This window comes from Mus caroli, chromosome 4 (genome assembly GCF_900094665.2).
Source record: "Mus caroli chromosome 4, CAROLI_EIJ_v1.1, whole genome shotgun sequence".
Lineage (NCBI taxonomy): Eukaryota > Metazoa > Chordata > Mammalia > Rodentia > Muridae > Mus > Mus caroli.
The window spans coordinates 92617563-92637139 of NC_034573.1; the positions used below are offsets into that span (position 1 = coordinate 92617563).

Consider the following 19577-nt stretch of genomic DNA (forward strand, 5'->3'; position numbering starts at 1 on the left):
AAAATACAAAAAACAAAACAAAACAAACAAAAAAAAGAAATCACGTGCCCTTGCAGGAAGTTGGTTATTGAGTATTTTGTAATTATAAGTTATCATCCTCACACACTAGTGGTTGTAAAAAAATTATGATAACACAGATATTAGCAACACTGTCAGTGCAGAGACTTTTTTGTGATATTAGAGTCCATGAGTGTTTAATTTTAAAAGCCTAGAGGCCCTACGCCCCTTTAGCCAATCAGTTCAAGCATTTACTGTGTGCAGACTATGAAGGGACACAGATGGATCTGGGGACAATAAATATTTGTTGTAAAAACCTGGTGTTGAGAGATATTAGCTCTAGGGACTAGGAGGCAAATTCCTCCTAACCGAACAAACAAACAAACAAACAAAAACAGATTTCTGCAGGATGGTAGCATGTAAATACACAGTGGGCCTTAGAAACCCTATAACCCTAGGCAAAAGACACAATCATGCCAAAAACTTGAGAAGGTTTGGGAATGATTGCTTCTGAATAAAAAAAAGGATTTTAAAATGGAGGGAAATTATGGTGACTTCCCCTGATAATGGTTCCTCCCTCACAAGCCTTTGGCTCCAGCGTGCTGAATTATGTTGTTTCTTCATCTGCCTGTCACTAACTCCGTCTGTAACTCATCCTCTGGGAAAGCAGGAGCCTGGGAACGGTTATCTGTAGCCCAGAAGAATTTCTGAGACTTTGAATCTAACCCTGGATGGCAGATTTCACAAGCCTACTGCCTCTTCTTCCCATGGAATCATTATAAAAAATGCTCCAAGAGTCTTCCTTCAAAAAGAACCAGCACCTAATTTACAAACGTAAACGTAGCCCTGACAGACTCTGCTGGCCCTGTTGTCTTTTGATAGTGCAGCTGGATGAGGGCCAACCCCCTCTTTTTTTAATGGCCTAATTTCCTGGCAGTAATGGAGATAAAGTTTTCAGATTGTAGAATGCTTCTTCAATGGCTCAGAAATACAAATACTCAGGGAACCTCTTTTAACTTCATTTACACATTTATGTTTTTATCGCTGCTGAGATTATTAAAATCTCGGGCAGCTTTTCTAAGAGCTTTGCGTTTTGGCATGGGTAGGAGGCTGCCGAATTTTGATTTAGCTGTTAACACTTTTTCAGCTTTTCAAGCCACAAAAGCTATGTCTAGATATCAAGTCCATAACAATCATAGATGTATTCTTTGACAATACAGTCTTAGAGTGTGACTGTGTATACTATGCTTTTAACTACCCCAGTTCATTATTGCTTGATTTATTCAAACCATAGTTATTTACTGAACACCTTAATATATGTCACAAATAGCAATACATCTGCCTGAGGGGCTAGACATTCTTATAACCCCCATCCCCTTTTTCAGGTAAAAAAATAAATAAATAAAACTAGGAGAAACCAGGTAATTTAACTAAGGTCATCTATATAGGAGAAAATCCCACAAACTGATAAGGAAGGTAAATTCTGGAGGCAAATTCCCATAACTTATCTTTGCTATCATTAACTGTGTGACATTGGTTAAGTCTATTGCCCTCCTTGGCCCAGTTGCCTTGTTTATATAGAATGAGAATAATCACATACATCATAGGGCTGAAACACTTTGAGTGTGCCTCATGCCCAGAGCTCAGTGCACATGCCTACTCTCAATTATTAGCACTGTGGTCCAGAGTCTAGGACTAGACCGCTGGCTCTACATTTCCTTCCTATGGCGCTATCCTGCCTTTACAATACGACAGCATATTATCACAGCATAGTGTGAGTCTTACAGTCGAACCCTGAAGGATAAGGTGAATTTCTGAAATGCACGTCACTTTCATTCACAATCACAGGAAATCAGATAGAGAAATGTACCGGCGACCCCACTGTTCTCTGCCCGTCACTATAAAATGTCAAATAAAGGGTTTGGCAGAGAGAAAACCCATGCATATGGTTGTAGGAACAGCTCTTTAACGACAGAATATGATCCCCATACGGAAATGCTTACGTTCCAGGAAAGGAATTCCTGCGAGCAGCGTGCTGCGCAGCGCTGAGTGGAGGCTTCCTGGTACTTGTTGCTGTCAGCAGGCAAACCAAACAGATCAGGGGGGCGCTTGCTTTCACCCCAGGAGACTTTCATTCTTTGAGTCTTCCAAAGGCCCTTCCTTCCAGGCCAGAGGCAGTGTGCCTGCTTGCAGAGCCCAGCCTCTCAGCCACCGCTGCTCATTAGAGCCACCTGGAGAGCTTGTAAAGATTCCAACACAAAGGGCACGCCCAAACCAACTCCATCAGAGCTGGCAGTAGGACTGGGTAGTGGTAGTTTTTGAAAGCTCCCCAGGTGACCATAACTGTGCAGCCACAGCTGGGATCACCATGATGTCAGAAGTTAGCGGCTCCTTAGCCCCATGCTAGTTTTGCAACATACAGGTAAGTAAATTGAAGGGAGTGGCGAGTGGTTTAACTAATGGAACACCATCTTTCATCCCTACCAATGAGCAAAGAATATTCACCCGACTTTTAGGTGCTCTGTGGCCGAATGAGATAGTATTGTATGCAAACAGAACACACTAGTGGAAGCTGTACCGTCTTTTCTGGATTTGACAGTCCATGCAGAGAAGATGGGCAACTTCTAAGTCGACTTCTGCATAGGCAGAACAAGTAGTAGGTACATCGTTATCAGTGGTAGGGGACCAAGTGACACACGACAGCCTGAGTTTTCCTAGATTTTGAGAGACCTAAATCAGGCCAAACCAGGATGCCTGGCTTCAATGCCCACAATGAAGCAATGTTGGAAAATTTGTTAAAGACATTTCAACAGATTTAAGCATGAGAATTACAAGACAAATACACCTGAGTGGGTTACATGTTTCTCAAGAGAAAGCAGGAAAAATAAGGCGAAGGCACGGGCTTCTCAACGGAGCATGGCCATTGTCTCCGTATTATCCATTTTGGTGACTCTCAAGTTACATCTCAAAAGGTTGCTCTGAGGATCCAGGCCCCCTTTTGTTCTCCTTTGGTAAGTGAGATTGCAAAGTGGTTCAAGAGGAAGACTGGATGGAATTATAATCTGATAAAGGGAAACCAGAGTCCCTAGGGTTGTACAAGGAGTTTAGTACACATGCGTCCTTTCCCTGCAAATGGGGTTTCTGGGGAGATTCCTAGAAAATTACAGGTTTACAGCTGGGAAGGGAGAAAGGCTTTAAGCAATTGTTAATTGGGCATTCTTGGTTTCCTGCTGGCAAGGGGCTTCAACTGAATTCCAAGGAGAGGAGTATTTTCTCTATTCTTATTCCTCCCACCCCACCCCATCTCTACACACACACACACAGACACACACACACACACACACACACACACTTTCTCTGCCTTTCTATCGAGCTTCATTGTGGGGGTGGGGGGGGGAGTGAAGGCAGGCACCAGGCCCTGGGTTCTATCCCCACCACTGCAAAAACAAACAAATCCCAGAATGGAAACAATACTGTAATTTTCAAGAAAAAGAATTACATTATGGAAGAGAAAGGGTTATGCGATGAAAGCCATGGAGGGACAGTTTTCTGCCATAGCTTATAAAACTGTCCCACAAAGCACCATGAGGCAGTGATTTCACCCTCTAGAATTTAAGGTACAAATTTCAAGACCCCTCTCCCCCTTGGTCTCTCTCCTGTCCCCATCCTCCCTGGGTTTCTTCTTGTCAGCATCAGTCTTTGAACAGTTGGCTGGGTCCTGGAGACAAGAAGATAGGCATTGTGGGTAAGCTTTCTAAGGCGATTACCCGCAGGTGGTGTAAGGCAGCTGAGCAAAACAGAGAAACAACAACAAAACATAGAGGTGAGATATGAGAAATGTGAGAAGTGTAACAGTCTCTAGGGAAGGACTGTGGTGTACTCATCTCAGAGATAAAACCAAGAAGCCGGGGTCAATACAATTTGCATGGACTTCTTGGACCGGTAACATGGTCACTCTGGGTTTGTAAGATGTAAGACAGAGACTGCCTGCCACACAGACTCACATACACAATGCAGGAAAAAAATCTATTTCAAAAACTGTATGGAAAGATATGAGTTGTCTTTAAATAGAACCTTAGCAAAATTTTCAATTTTATCCTTGTTGGGTTGAAGATGGCTGATAAGACACTCTTGAACACTTCTAGTCTGTTTGTCTGGGCAGTATAAAGTGCACCCCTCCATACCTACTTTACATACACATGCCTATAGTAAGAATTCCAAGCCAAGTGGTGATGGTGAATGCCTTTAGTCCCAGCACGCAGGAGGCAGAGAGGCAGGTAGATCTCTGTGAGTTCGAGTCCATCCTTGACTATGATAGCCAGGGCTATACAGAGAAAGAGAAACTCTTGTCTCAGGGAAAAAAAATCCAGTATGTTACTTATAATAATCACCTAAAAGAACGACGATTCTTCACCAAGAATTCACTTCTTTAAAGGATGTTTTCCCTAAATGCCAGCCCAAGGGTCTAATGCAGCCTGGAAGACAGTGTGGTTGTGTGGTTGTGTGTGCTCGTGTGGATCTGAGGAAGAAAAAAGTTAGACTGTATATAGGAATGTTGCTGGTAAAAATCATGTAATTTATCTATCAAAAGCAAATAGCATTGCATTACAAAGAAAAGAGTAAAGACTCCAAATAGCGAGGTTAGCAGAAAGCATCTAGCCAGCTAAGTGGTTCATCTACAAGCTCAGACTTAAGGAGAGGAAAAACAGAGAAGGCAGGGGACGGGGGAGGGGAGGAGAGAATATGTGCTGTGGGTTCAGAGTACACTTTTCAGTACATTTTATGTGAATTTGATTGGCAGCATAAACCTGTAACTAACCACAAACTTGTGAGCCAGTCAGGTAACATGATTTCAAAATACCCTAATGAAGATGTGGGCTGGGTAGATGGAACTGCCACACACAGGAGGCCAGCAAGTCCACCTGCACTATTCAAACTAAATACAAATCCTGATGTTGGGTTGCTAGGGATGGAACGAACGCCAGTGCTCTGCCACTGAACTGAACACCCTGCCCTGGACATACAGGGGTTTTGTTCTGTTTTACTTGTGTATAATCACATGTGTCTACTAATGGAAGCCAGAGGTGTTCGAGGCCCTGGAGTTGGATCTACAGGCAGTTGTGAGCTCCATGCGGGTGCTGGGAATTGAACCCAGATCCTCTGGAAGTGCTCTTTAGCACGGACTCATTTCTCCAGCTTCTGGACAGAAATTTTAATGGCATCAAAAATGAGAATAGTGAAGATGATTGTCTCTAGAAATACCAGATTCTAGGAAAGAGTTAAAGGATCAGGGGCTTCCTTAAGAGCTCCTCTCCCAGGCTCAGTCCTTGGGAGAGGAATGACCTTGACTGGCATGGATCCAGTAAGATGAACTAGCCCACAGGCAACTCCCAGGGTTCAGATCAAGGGAGGCCCCTCCAGCCCAACGGAGGCTGCTGGAACCCTTGTCATCAGCCAAGGGAGGGCAGTGTCATAGCAACATGGCCAAAGGGCTCCCTTAAGCCAGGAGAAGCATCTGTTTGATAGTCTTTCTCTGTGGATGATATGATCAAGACTGGAAATGTCTCTGGGATATAGATGCCCTGCCTTGACCTGGTTTGCACAGGCCCTGGAGTTGCCCAGAACTGGAAACAAGACAAAATAACAGTTTTCAGAGTAGAAATGGAAAGACTGATACTGCCAACCCCAAGACTTAATTTTTCACTTGAAGAACAAAATTACAAAACTGTTAAGTTATTAAGGTTGTGGTCTCCATAAGTTATATTCAAACTTCATTACCATAACGGTGATACAAAGTTTCTGCAAGTTTAAAGTCAGAATTGGCTTTTATTAGTGAATCATGAGTTAGGTATCATTTTAACTAAGGAGTTAGAACCATGAAACAACCAGGTTAGTGTTCGTGGAAGGGGGATGCAGAGGGGACTTGCTCATCTCACTGGCCCTTCTGGTTGCTTGCCATGAGTCAGCTTTGTTTGGGGATTCTTCGGCTTGCTCCAAGGATGCATGACATTGTAGGCATAAAACTCCACTTTTATTTTTTATATACATAGGGTTTATATACATAGCAGCAGTCTTGGCTGCTCTAGAACTCACTCTATAGACCTGGCTGGCCTCAGACTCCAAGGTGTGCCTTCTCTGCCTCCATAGAGCTGAGATTAAAGACCTGGACCACCACGGCCTGGCTTGGGAGACTCTATCTTACATTAGTATTGGGGCCTACCGCAGGACTTCAGCTAAAACAATGGCCTCTCATAAATTTTATTTAACTGCATAAATGATATATAAACGCATGTCATTATAATGAAAACAATTTCCAAATCACAATCTACTTATTTCAAACAATATTGAGTATTACACAGTACCAATAAAAAGAAAACATTTGCAAAGTCCCTGAGCATTGTAACATGAACTATACAGTGTGTGCAATTGCCACGTATCAACTTAATGAGAAGTGAGCTACCCTCTGAGTGATATTAAGGAGCGTATATGAATACTTCTTTCTTTAATCATTTTATTTCAGTTGTTGGAGATCCACATTTCATGGGACAGTATTACAAATGGAAGCAGCAGGATCGGCAGAATCAAGTGCAATGGGAGTCGAAGTAAGACATCATTCCAAGTGCCTTGAATGAGTGATTGTGGTGACCTAGTGTTGGGTTTTGTGCTTTCCACTGTCTGCTGGTGTCTTAGGAATAGCAGCCTATGCCTTTCTTAAGCATGAGAACAATGATAACAAGGTACTCACACACACACACACACACACAAAGAACTCAGGTACCAAAGCTGACAAACATGGAGGTAGGGTGGGGACCACAGTAAAAAGCCCAGCCTGTCCCCTTCCAAGAGAGTTATCACCAGCCAGCTACCTTTTCATCTTTCTCATAGCTCTTACTTTGTTTTCCCAAAGATTTCTCATTCAGGAACTGTGTGTTTGTGTGTGTGTGTGTGTGTGTGTGTGTGTGTGTGTACATACTCTTGTGAGATATAAATTTTTTATTGGATTTGGGAATAAAGTGCGTGTCATTCAAATATGAAGACCAGAGTACGGAACCCAGCACCATGGAAATGCCAGGTAGACCTAGTGACCCTCCTGTAATCCCTGTACTCAGAAGACAGTGATAGAGGGTTCTCTCAAGCTGGATTACATTCTCTACTAATCAAACTAGAGAGCTCCAGGCTAAGCAAGGGACCTTACCTTAGTGGAGCAATCAAGAAAGACATCAGAAGTCAACCACTAGCCTCCATATACATGTGCACCCCCACATGTGTAAACGCAGGTATACATGTGTTCCTACACACACACCAAAGAAAATGTGCATTTACTGTATAAAGTGATGGGTTTTATAACAATTTTTCTCATTTAAATATAATATATACTCAGACCATAGTATAGAAACACTTTCTTCCTCTCCCTGCCCATCTTTCTGCTTGGTCCCTTCCTCCACCCAGTCTCCCTTCTAGTTTTCCCTCTGTGTGTATGTGTGTGTGTGTGTGTGTGTGTGTGTGTGTGTGTATCCACATAGGAGAGATAGCATGTGAACAATGTGCTTTCTTCATGGTGCTCAGTTGCTGTGCTGCTGTGAGGCTTGGGAAGGGAAGACCTTGCCACCCTCCCCATTTTCACCTCACACTTCAGTTCCTGCCATCAGCAGTCAGGAGCCTGTGGTTTTCTGATAGGAATACACAATCATTAAACAGTGTGCTGTATTATAAATTGGAATAAAAGTCAAATAGGTCCTTCTAACCTTTTGTTCCCCAAACCTCAGCAACAACTTCTTTTTGTGCCAAAGTGAAGAAAAGTTTCTGTATTCCTTTGTGGCGCTTCCGCATAAATGATAGTCAGGAGGAAAATGGATTATGCTGAGTTTGAAGAAAGGCAATCATGGTTTTTTTTTTTTCTTTTCTTGAAGGCATGTTTCAAGTTTCTCTTGCAACTTAAAAATTTCTCAGAATCTAAAGTGGCCACCGCTTTGACTCCTTCTCTGATTTCCTGTATCAGAGCTGTTTTCTTTTCCTTGTTTTCGTTGCTTCCTTCCCGAGTGCCAGCATCTCACAAAACCCCAAGATTTAGAAAAACAGAAGACCCAGTCAATTTCAACTTAATCACTCACTTCTACATGTGGCTAAAACTCATAGTTCTATGAGCTGTTTGAGTGCTAGAACATTTCAAAATACATTATTTTGAGTTTATAGGGGCAAGTTATGTGCAGTGACCCTGTCAGAATAAAGTGCTCTCTCACACACACCTTATGCCATCTGGTGGCTGATGAGAATATATACAGATCAGATGCGATTTGCATTTTATAAATTGTAAGAGTTAGTAGTCAGGAAAAAGAACACTTCGAGCAAAGTTTTGAAAAGACGTCACATTTATATGCATTCCATAGTGCCATAAATATTTGTATATGCAAACGCAAGTAGAAGCCCAAGAAATGATGAAATTCAGCTTCTTTCCAGATCATTATCAACAATTCTTTTTTAAAAAAAAGATTATCTTATGTATGTGAGTACACTGTTGCTGTCTTCAGACACACCAAAAGAGGGCATCAGATCTCATTACAGATGGTTGTGAGCCACCATGTAGTTGCTGGGAATTGAACTCAGAACTTCTGGAAGAGCAGTCAGTGCTCTTAACCACTGAGCCATCTCTCCAGCCCCACCATCAATCCTTAATGTTCATCAAAATGCAGAATACGTGATAAAGTGCACTGTTAGACAAGCCCTTCACCACTGAGCTAAATTTCTTGAGGCTTTGAACTAACTTCATAACCCAGCCTAACTTCAAACTCACTATCCTCCTGCCTCAACCTCTTGAGTTCATGGATTACAAATGTGTACCACTGTGCCTGTCTGTTTTACATAAATGTTTGAAAATGTCTTCCTTACACTGATATTTCCTGATTTTAAAAAATAGGAGTTGGAGATGTGGCTCAGTGGTAGAGCCCCATACTTACCACAAGTTAGGACAGTGGCTCCATCTTTATTAATTATTCATTTATTAGTTCATTAGAAAAATGCAAATTGAGGTGCTTATTTGCATAGTGTTAAGGAAAGACTCTCTTTGTCACCTCCCTCTACCTTCCTCAGTTGTCCACCCTGCTCACTGCCCTTACCCAGCAATACCATATGCAATTATGTTCCTCATTCTTCCATGGAGACCTAAGATTTCTCCATTGGTGCCTTGTAATTGAAGTATCTCTCCCTGCAGAGCCTTTTCTAGTACCCTGAGTTAAGTCTTGGCCTGTGAGATAGGTATGTAAGCTCAGGTCCCTGGAGCTGGGTCCTGACCTGTCTGGATAGCACCTCTGGAAGCCTGAACATCATGTCTTGATTCCTTTGTGCCTCGGTTGTATTTGTTCAATAGCAGCTGCCTCCCAAAGAGGTCTGGAGTCGCTCATGTGGTCAGACACGATTTCAATATATGTAAATGCTTCTAACGCCTACCACACAGACATGCATGCCATAAGACTTGCTATTGTGCTTTCCTTCTGCTTCTTCACTGGCTTGTGTTCCTTTCACAGATGGAAAACCTTCCCTTGGAACTGGCAGGGGGAGGAGTCAGGCAGACCTTGATGGGGTTCCTACCCTCTCAGGATGTGCTGCTCTGGGTATAACACCACCTTCCTTGCAAAGGCTGTTTTCCATTGAGTCTTTGAATGATACCACATATTTAAAAGTTTAGCATATGAACATTCAAAAAACATTAGTTCCTGAGGAGTGGGGAATATGCCCACCCCCAGCTTTCCACAGAATGAAAATAATCTCTGGCAGAAATATGTAAGAAATGTAAATTTATCTCAAGTTAGAAAATAACATATAGCTGACCACATGTATCTAGGACCATTATGTCTTGCAGTTTCCCCTCTCTACTCCACACCTCTCTTCAGCCTGCACAGCATCCCACAAGGGTGGCATGAATCCAACTGACATCTCTCCATAGGAAACTGTCCCTTACATGCTCGGATGTCTCAGCTCCCCATCACCTGTATGATAGTGTACTGATTCTGTCTCTGTCGGGGCCCATCCTGTTCAGACATAGTTATAAGGAAGTACCCAGAATTGGGGCATTGGAATAAGCATCCCTGTCGCACAGCACATAGTAGGTACTCAGTTAATTTTGTTGAAAAAATGCATATGTATCTTGTCTCACCATTTAATATTAGAATTAAATAAAATTAATTGTAGAAAAAACCTGAAATTTAAGATCTATCATGTAGATAGAAACCATAGTTCTGTTAGGGGAGTTCTAGGGTATAATCTATAAACAGGGATTTAAAACTGAAAATATGCCTGCCATAAATATTTTATGCAAATTCTAAACTCTTACCTGTATTTTGGTTAGTTAATATATACTTATTATTGCAATCAGCTCATAAATATTCACTAATTAATCATGTAATTTGGGGTTCATTTCTAAAGCCTTTTTAAAAACACTACCTTGATGGTTCATTTGAATATTCATAAATGCCTTATTTCTAAGACATGGAAAAGAAAATGAATCTAACATCCCATCTGTGGTTTGTACTTATTTCCTCAAGAGAAATAGTGAACACATAAAATCAATAGTAACAAAGACTGTTCTTTAGAGTGTTCTTGTTATGCACGTGTAACACTGTTGTACGCTACAGTGAATGAGTGCAACTGTATCATTACAATGCATCTAGCAACAGAAACAATCCCTATGCAGAATCTAAGCTCTGACAGCCAGCAAGTTATCTAAGTTATTAATTCTGGTAGAGTTTTACCTTCAGCATATAGTCTCTTAAAAGATGTTGTTCCTCTGCACACACAGCAGATTGCTACAGACTGAATCTTACCTGTTCCCCAAAGATCATGAGTCCCACTTGGTTTTTGGTCAACATGATACCAACTAGAGTCATATGGGAAGAGAAACTTCCATTGGGAAAATGCCCCCATCAGGTTGCCCGTCAGTACGTCTGTGGGGCATTACCTTGATAGCTAATTATTAGAAGAGGGCCTTCAGGGATGGTACCAACCCTGGGCAGGTGGCCCTGGGTGAAAAAACAAAACAGCTTAGCAAACCATGAGGAGCAATTCCGGAAGCAGTGTTCCTTCATGGCTTCTGCTTCAAGTTTGTCTCCAGGTTCCTGCCCTGAGTTCCTGCTTTCCCTTCTCCTGATGATAGACTGTAACTTGTAAGCCAAACAAACCCTCTCCTCTGCAGGTTGCTTTTGGTCATGGTATTTTACCACAGCAACAGTAAAGCAAACCAGTAGACCAAGCTATGGGCATGGTCTGTGGTGCTACCAGGAGTTGGTGGGATCTTCAGGAGGTGGGGCCTTGTAAAGGGAATTTACATCATTGAGGCACGCTTTTGGGGGAGCACTGATACCCCAGTCCATTCTTCTTTTTGTTCTCTGACCACCATGAAGTATGAGGCTTTGCTTTATTATTATAATGCCCTGCCTTGTCAAAGACTCAAAGTGATGGGACCCACCAACCATAGACTGAAATCACGATCCACAAAGAAACCTTTTTTTCTTTTTAGGTTGATAATCTCAGGTAATTTGTTCCAGCGACATAAGCTAAGAAAGAGGTATAGAAGGATCAGGAAGTAGCTTGGGGGATTACTGTTCACTCACTAGGCATGTCCCCCTCATGCCAAATGTTGTATCGGAGTTGGGAGGCAGAGCTCAAGTGTAGCACACAAAGATTCGTCAGCATCTTACAGAGCTACAGCTGACTAGCTCCACATCCATCACCCAGTGATCAGCATCCAGCCCAGGTTCCTCACCTCCACTGTCAGCTGGGTCACCAGTTCTAGAATTTTCTCTAATTTACCAGTTTTTTTTTTAAATTAGGCACAGAGATCAACCAAATTGTGTTTATAAGTACAAACCTTATTTGAAATTTAAAACAAGTAGTTCCTACTTGCCTACCGGTACATACTTCCTAAAGATTTAAAGTTTCAGTAAGTATACATACCCTGTCTGTGTACAGGCAAGAGCAAATTACGCCCACCATTAAGGAAAGGGATTGCATGTGTGTACCAACATCAGCATTTACTCTTCATCTCACTGGAGTCTATTGAAAAGGAGGTGAATACTGTGTAGTGTCAACTATCACTAAACCTTTCTTGTATTTACAGAGCCCACTCTGGACTCAGCTGTCTTGTATTTTGATTTATGAAGTTAGTATGTATTATGCTTAAATATGATTTTTAACTGGTTGTGGGTTTTTCTTGTCTTTTTTTTATTTTTCATTTTTGGTTGTCTGTATTTAAACACATAAAACACATCTTTCTCTTGGAATAGCTGATTCCCTTTCCCTCCAGTTACATAGAAACACATTCATTTAACACACTTCATGTATGTTTGTGCTGTCCTTTCAGAGTGATTTGGTTTAAATATCATTCTTGCGGGTTTACGTAATTACAGTGATGTATTTTTAAGGAAAGCAAGCCTTTTTATTCCCCAAAGACTAGCCCTCGAGTGCCATCTTGTGGTTAAAGAGAGAATCGGCATCAGTGCTGACAAATGCTTACATTCTAAAATATAGATAAGGAAAAAAAATAGAATCAAGAAAAAGAAAAAAAAAGTTTGAAAAACTGAGTTCTCCAGGCATAGTGGCATACATGCACAGTTCCTGAACTTGGGACATGGGGACAGGAGAGTCAAGAATTCAAGGCACCAGTGTCAGCTCTTCGTGAGGTAGAATCATGTGCTGCAAAATCCAAGTGGCAGGACACTTCCCTAGCATTCCCAAGGCGCTGGGTGTGACCTACAAGTCACAAAACAAAGAGAGGGGAAGAGAGGGGAAGAGGGAGTGAGAGGGAGGAAGAGGGGGGAAGAGAGGGGAAGAGGGGGGAAGAAGAGGAGAGGGAAAGAGAGGGGAAGAGAGAGGAAGAGAGGGGAAGAGGAAAGCCTTCCCTCCCAGGCCAGTACTTTCTCTCTCTTAGAGACACTTTGTGCCCAGTGCTCTAATCCTCCTTCCCTCTATCTAATTCTGACACCTGATGGTGTTCAACCATCCCCAATTCCTTCCACTTGTCTGTGAAACTGTCCAGGAAATTGGAAAGTATCGGCATGTTGTAAAACTGTAGAAAAGGATTTAAAATATATAAAGCTTAAGCTCTCTGAGGTTGTACTTTTCCTAACAGCTGAGGTTTGAAACTTGGCCTGCAGTACCACAGCCAGGCACCAGAGCAGACTCTGAGCCCCCCCGCCCCCCGGGCAGGGCTGCAGCTGGGAGAAGGTGTGATCCCAAAAAGATGGAGGCAGAAGTGGACTGCAGCAGGCTTGTCTAGCCTGTGAGACTGCTCCATTTCAGAAGAGGGCTGCTGCTCTCCTCTGTGCCATGCGTTTCTGAAGATAAACATATCCAGTTCTGCAAATATCTTTTACTAGACCCTTGATTTCTTTCTGGTCTTCTTGTGGCAGTAACTGGTTTTTCCTGTGGCTTTGTGGCTGTGGCAGAGGATTTGATAGACTTTGACCCAAACAGCACAGCTCTTCTTAGAGCCGCATACAAGGTTCGAGGTCCGTCTGCTCCTGTTTGATTCTGCTCCATCTGAAGTGCTCTGGCCTGTGCTGGTCTCTCTCCTTTCCTTTCCCCTCCCTCACACCTTCATTTTCTCCCTCCCACTCCCTGAGATGCAAGGAAGGAAGATTCTGTTCCTTTTATTAAATTAAATTTTAGCAGAATATTAAATTATATTTTAGTAGAAAAATGAGAAAAAAGACAAGAGATCTCATTACGGCATGTTACCAAAAGTCAGGGTATTTATGAAAGGACAAAATAATTTCACGATTCCCACTATGTGCACAAACCTACTTTTCAGGAGCTTGTTGCAATTTATGGTGATCCTGAAATTGTGGAAGAATCCTTAAATAAGCAATTATTAAGAGTTTTTCCTTTCATGATATTTTGTGCCATTGTGATCTAATCTGTATTTTTTGAGTAATGGCAAACATTTTGTTTTTATAATTGGCTTGGAAATGCTGTCATTGGCGCAGGCTGCCCTTGACCTATCTGGGTCTGACCTTGCTCCCTTGTTTCTCCGGCCTCTGCTTCCCAAGTGCTGCCCCACAGTACAGCTGCAGATAGTCAAATCAAAGAGCAATGGCAGCCAATGGACAGAGCATGCACTGCACAAGCCTGACAACCTCAGTTCCATCCCTGGGCTCCATGAAAGCAGCCTATGGAGAGACCTTATGATACAAGAAATACTGGATGGCTGAATCCATTAGCACATGCCTATAATCCCAGAATTTGAGAAGTGGAGGCACAAAGATCAAGAATTTAAGGTCATTCACAGGCACAGAAAGTTCAAAGCCAGCCAGGGCTCCATCAATCAAACCTTGTCAGAGGGAGAAAATGAATATCGGCTAGATTTAAGAAAGGCCATGTCTAGTCCCCAAGAAACGGCTATCCCAGAACCCCGAGAACCTAAAATGAGCCATGGAAGGTTTAAGCTGAGTCAAAGGCATTGAATTACATGTCAGAGCAAAGCACAACCACATCTAAAGGAAGAGAGGAATGCTCAGAAAACTCCTTCCATACAAAAGGACTGGTTAGGAACGTGAGCAGGAGATTTGAACCCAGAGCAGATGGCACTGACATACTGATGTAGTTAACAGACATGTTAACACGCACATCTGGCCACAGACGGCCATCTCAGACAGACGCAGGAATCCATCGGAGGTTGTATTTTGTCTCAAGTGCTTTGCCTGGGCATTTGTATTTGTAGCTTTACTGATCCGTTGCTTATGTGTTATGACTTCTGGTATCGTGGTTTTATGAGTTTTCGGTGCATGTGTGCGTACTTCTCATGATTTTTCTTTGTTTCTTTTTTTCCTCTGTGTTGGTTTTGTTCTATTCTGTTTTGTTTTCTTATTTACCTGGTTTCTTTTTTTTTTTTTTTTTTTTTTTTTTTTTTAGACTGAGAGAGAGAGAGCTAAATAGGTGGGAAGGTGGGAAGGACCTAGGAAGATGAGAAAGGAGAAACCATAATCAGAATGTTATATGGGGGGGNTGGTGCACACCTTTAATCCCAGCACTTGGGAGGCAGAGGCAGGCAGATTTCTGAGTTCGAGGCCAGCCTGGTCTACAGAGTGAGTTCCAGGACAGTCAGGATTACACAGAGAAACCCTGTCTTGAAAAACCAAAATAAAAATAAAGTAAAATAAAACCATGAAAAATATGAAGAAATAAATAGAAGACAGGTAAAAGAACAGAGATTATCTATAGATAAACATAAATAAATATGGTAAAAATGCATACTGTATTCAGTGTATATTTGAAATCCCAGCAGTTGGGAGGCTGAGGCAGGGGATTATGACTTTAAGATTAAGATGGATTAAATAGCTCTTGTCTCTAAAAATTTACATGTATGTATTAAACTTTATTGATAAATTAAAATTTATATATAATTGTGTATTTATAACTTGAAATTCCACTAAAATTCCTATTTTATAAACACCCTCTTCTATGGGAAGACTAGAAAATCACTGCAGAAGAAATCTTCCACAAACTTCAAAGTGTACTAAATAATAATAAAAAAAAAAAGACAGGGGCAACATTGAAAATAAAAATCTTAAGCAGGCAGGTAAAAACAAAGCAGAATTGTCACCAGTACATTCAGCCAAGAGAAGAAAGAATATCAGAGATGCACAGGGCTGGCAACACTGCACTCAAATATCCATAAAGGAAAAAAGGACAGGTCCACGGTACCCAGGAACTCTGGGATACAATCAAAAGGCCTAACTAGCCAAGAAACGTTTAATCTGTTCAATGAAATTAGAGTAGAAAAGCTTCAAAATCTAGAAAAATAAGTGGACATTTAAGACCAAGGGGTGCTTAAAACTGCAAAGAGACAAGACCAGAGGCAGAGGTGAGGAACACCTCGTCATGACTTAGTCAAGATGTCAAAAAATAGATGGCAGAGAAGAAACAATGTTAAAAGCTGAAAGGGAGGGAGTAGTGGCATGGCTACATTGGTAAATGTTTACATTCCAAACAAAAGCACCTGGGTTTGGTCCTCAGAACCACTGTAAAAAATGACAGGCATGGTAGCACGTGGTTGTAACTGAGAGCTAGGAACGTAGAGACAGGAGAATTCCTAACCCTCACTGGCATGCCAATGTCACCTTATTGATGAGTTATAGGTCAAGGAAAGTCTCAAAAGACATAAGCTGCATTCCTGAGAATGGCTCCTAAGGTTGTCCTCTGGCCTGCACACATGCGCACACATTCGAGAGGAAAAACGGAAAGCACCAACTGACAAAGAATCCCGTTGTCTTAGTTAGGGTTTTACTGCTGTGAACAGACACCATGACCAAGGCAAGTCTTATAAAAAACAACATTTAATTGGGGCTGGGTTACAGGTTCAGAGGTTCAGTCCATTATCATCAAGGTGGGAGCATGGCAGTATCCAGGCAGGCATGGCGCAGGAGGAGCCGAGAGTTCTATGTCTTCATCCAAAGGCTGCTAGTGGAAGACTGACTTCCAGGCAACTAGGGTGAGGATCTTATACCCACACCCACAGTGACACACCCATTCCAACCAGGTCACACCTATTCCAACAAGGCCACACCTTCAGATGGTGCCGCTCCCTGGTCCAAGGATATACAAACCATCACACCCGTCAAAGCTCTCATTTGCAACCCCCAAAGTCAGGATAATGTGGAGCAAAGCAACGTTATCTCCAGCTCTGGAGGTAACTGATAACCAACAGCACTGTATCCAGCAAATCATCCCTTAAAAGTGAAGAGATTGTAAGGATGTTTCCAGACAAGCACAACTAAGGCAGTTCGTGATCACTGCTCCCAAGCACTGCAGAAGGGACTTTAAAGAAGACTGGGAACAGAGGAATGGAAACAGTATCAGCCAGCAGGGAATTAATGTAACAGTAGATGAATGGAGGAGAGCAGTGAGGACCCCATTCTATCCAGCATGCAGAGCAACACATACCCCACGCTAATAGGGGTGAAACAATAGAACAAGGATCCAAGGATCAGTTAAAAACAACTGACAAGATTATAGGTAATAATAAACACTTTAAAATAATAATCTTAAAGGTAAACAGCCTCAACCCAGCAACAGACACAGACCAAATAACTACCTTAAAATAATAAAATCCAACGATTCATCCATTTTCTGAAATGAAGCACCTCTCTGGCAAAGACAATACAGACTTAGAATCAGAGAATGAGATTCAAACACCAAGCTGTGTGACTATGCTGATATCTGTAAAGTACACTTCTAAGAAACATTAGAGGAGAGAAGAGTCACTAGATGTCGGTAAAAATGGACAAACGTCAAGCTATAGTAACTAGAAATCCATGCGCACCCAGTCTTAGGATGCTCAATTTCATACAGCAAACACTATTGCCCTTAAAAGTCAAACGGGTCCTAATGCATTAATCATGGTTAACCTCGATAGCCCAAAACTTTAGCTGGAACATGCAACAAAGAAACAAAACAGTGTCAGAGTTAAACTACACCTTACATCAAATGGCTTAACAGACAGCTACAGAGTATCCCATGCCACCCATACAAAATAAACATTTGTCTCAGAAGTCCATGGACCCTTCATGAGGACAGATCATATTCTGAGCCACAAAGCAGGTTTTATTAAACATGAAAGATCAAAACAATGCCTTATACCTCATCAGATCACAGGGCCGTGAAAATCTCAGTTCAAGGAAGAAAACTACACGAATAATTGGAGGTGAAACAGTGCACTATTGACAGAGCAGTGAGTCACTGAAAAACATCAGCAAGGAAAACTTTAAAATTTTTTAGAGAATCAAATGCAAGTGAAATGCTACCAAACTTATTCTACCTAAAGTCACCCTTGCATTAAGTGGGAGAAAACAAAAGACATTTCCTAGAGAAATTTGCAGAAGTCATTAGAGGATAGGAAAGAACTTCCACAGTCCCAAGTTGGCCAAATTAATATTTGTGAAAATGACTATATTACCAAAAGTCATCTATAGACTCAACACAAACTCCATCAAAATTCCAATAACACTTAGGGTATGAGGAGCACACAGGGGAGCACATATAAACAAAGTTTAACATATACATTACGCCAATAGATACATATGCAAATGGAACCTAGTGTATGTTGATTTTAACTTGGTATTTTAAAGAACTAGCCTCATATAAACTCCCAGTAGAGAGGGAAAAAGACCAGAAAGGCTGTGGAGCGTGAGTGAGCCTCAAACCTTATGAGACAAAAGAGGATGCAAGATTGGGCCCAGAAGAAGGAACAGAAAGATATTTGAAGCAACTGTTAAGGCTGAAATTTTTCCAAATTTAGTGAAAATCTTACAGTCACATACCACGAAGTTTCATGAGTCCCAAGAAAGGGAACATTAAGAAATACCAAAGTCTACCCTAATCAAATTGCTGAACCCAGAGATAAGAAAGATCTTGCAAAGGTGGCTGGGGTGCATGACTCAGAAGTAAAGTGCTTGTGTGACAAGAATGAGACCCTGTGTTTGAACCCAAGCACCATAAAACACACACACAGGCACACACACACACACACACACACACACACATACACATCACAAACTAGCAAAGGATTTTTTTAAATTTATAAGCAGAGAATGAATGGTAACAATAGCATCATGTCAGGAAACATGAAGGCAAAATATAACGAATGACTAAAATGAATAACCTTTAAGTGCTTGAAACTGTCAAGCCTGGGATTCTGCATCCAATAACTGTGTCTTTCTGAAATAAAGCTCTCAGACCAATAAATCCAATGAACAAATTCCTTGACATGAGACTAATTAAAAATAGACAGCTGAGCAGCAGTGACACTCACCCTTAATCCCAGCCCTCGGGAGGCAGAAGCAGGCAAATCTCTGAGTTGGAGGCCAGCTTGCTCTACAGAACAAATTCCAGGAAAGCCTAGACTACACAGGAAAAACCCTGTCCCCCTAGATTCCACCCACACACACAAAAAAAAAAAAACAGGAAAAAAAGAAAAATAGACAAAAGTGTGTGGGGCAGTCGATGGCACAGCACTATGCAGCATCCGTGAGGCACTGGGTTTGTTGCTCAGTACTGCAGGGAAAAAAGAAAGAAAACAAATGGATAACCTAAATAATCACATACCCAACAAACTGAACGGAGGCCTGAAAATATCGGTACAAAATACTAAGCTCAGACTGTTTCCTGGGAGAATAGTTTTCTGCACAATTAGGAAAATGATTGCAATGTGCACAAAACCTGGGAAAGCCGAGTGCACATAAAGAGGAGTTCAGTGTGACCCATGCACATCAATGCAACAAGAAATAGGAAAGAGCTAGGCATGGCCGCTCTCCCCTGTGATCTTGGACTTAGGAGAGTGAGCCAGGAGGCCAGCCTAGGCTACAGAGTACATAAAAAAAAAATCTGTATCAAAAACCAAACAAAAAAGCAAAACAAAACAAAATTAAGGACAGAGGTATGGAGACCTTCCTCAACTTATCTGTAAACACATCTGTAAAGAATCAACATCACTCTTCCGGTCAGAAAAGCACCGGGATAGCTAGGGCGCAGGGTCGGCTGACACTCGCCAGCTACCCATAACACCCACCACAGGATCTTAAGACTTCTGGTGA

General features: G+C 41.8%; 1 protein-coding gene across 1 annotated transcript in view; it reads left to right on the plus strand.

The window, feature by feature from the left end:
- Ube2u (ubiquitin conjugating enzyme E2 U) overlaps window positions 1-19577 on the plus strand; it is a 70857-nt gene that overhangs the window by 46597 nt on the left and 4683 nt on the right. Inside the window, exon 8 of the mRNA XM_021160951.2 lies at window positions 6518-6599. Within this exon, the coding sequence (XP_021016610.1) occupies window positions 6518-6599 (82 nt within the window). The remainder of the gene's footprint in view (window positions 1-6517; window positions 6600-19577) is intronic.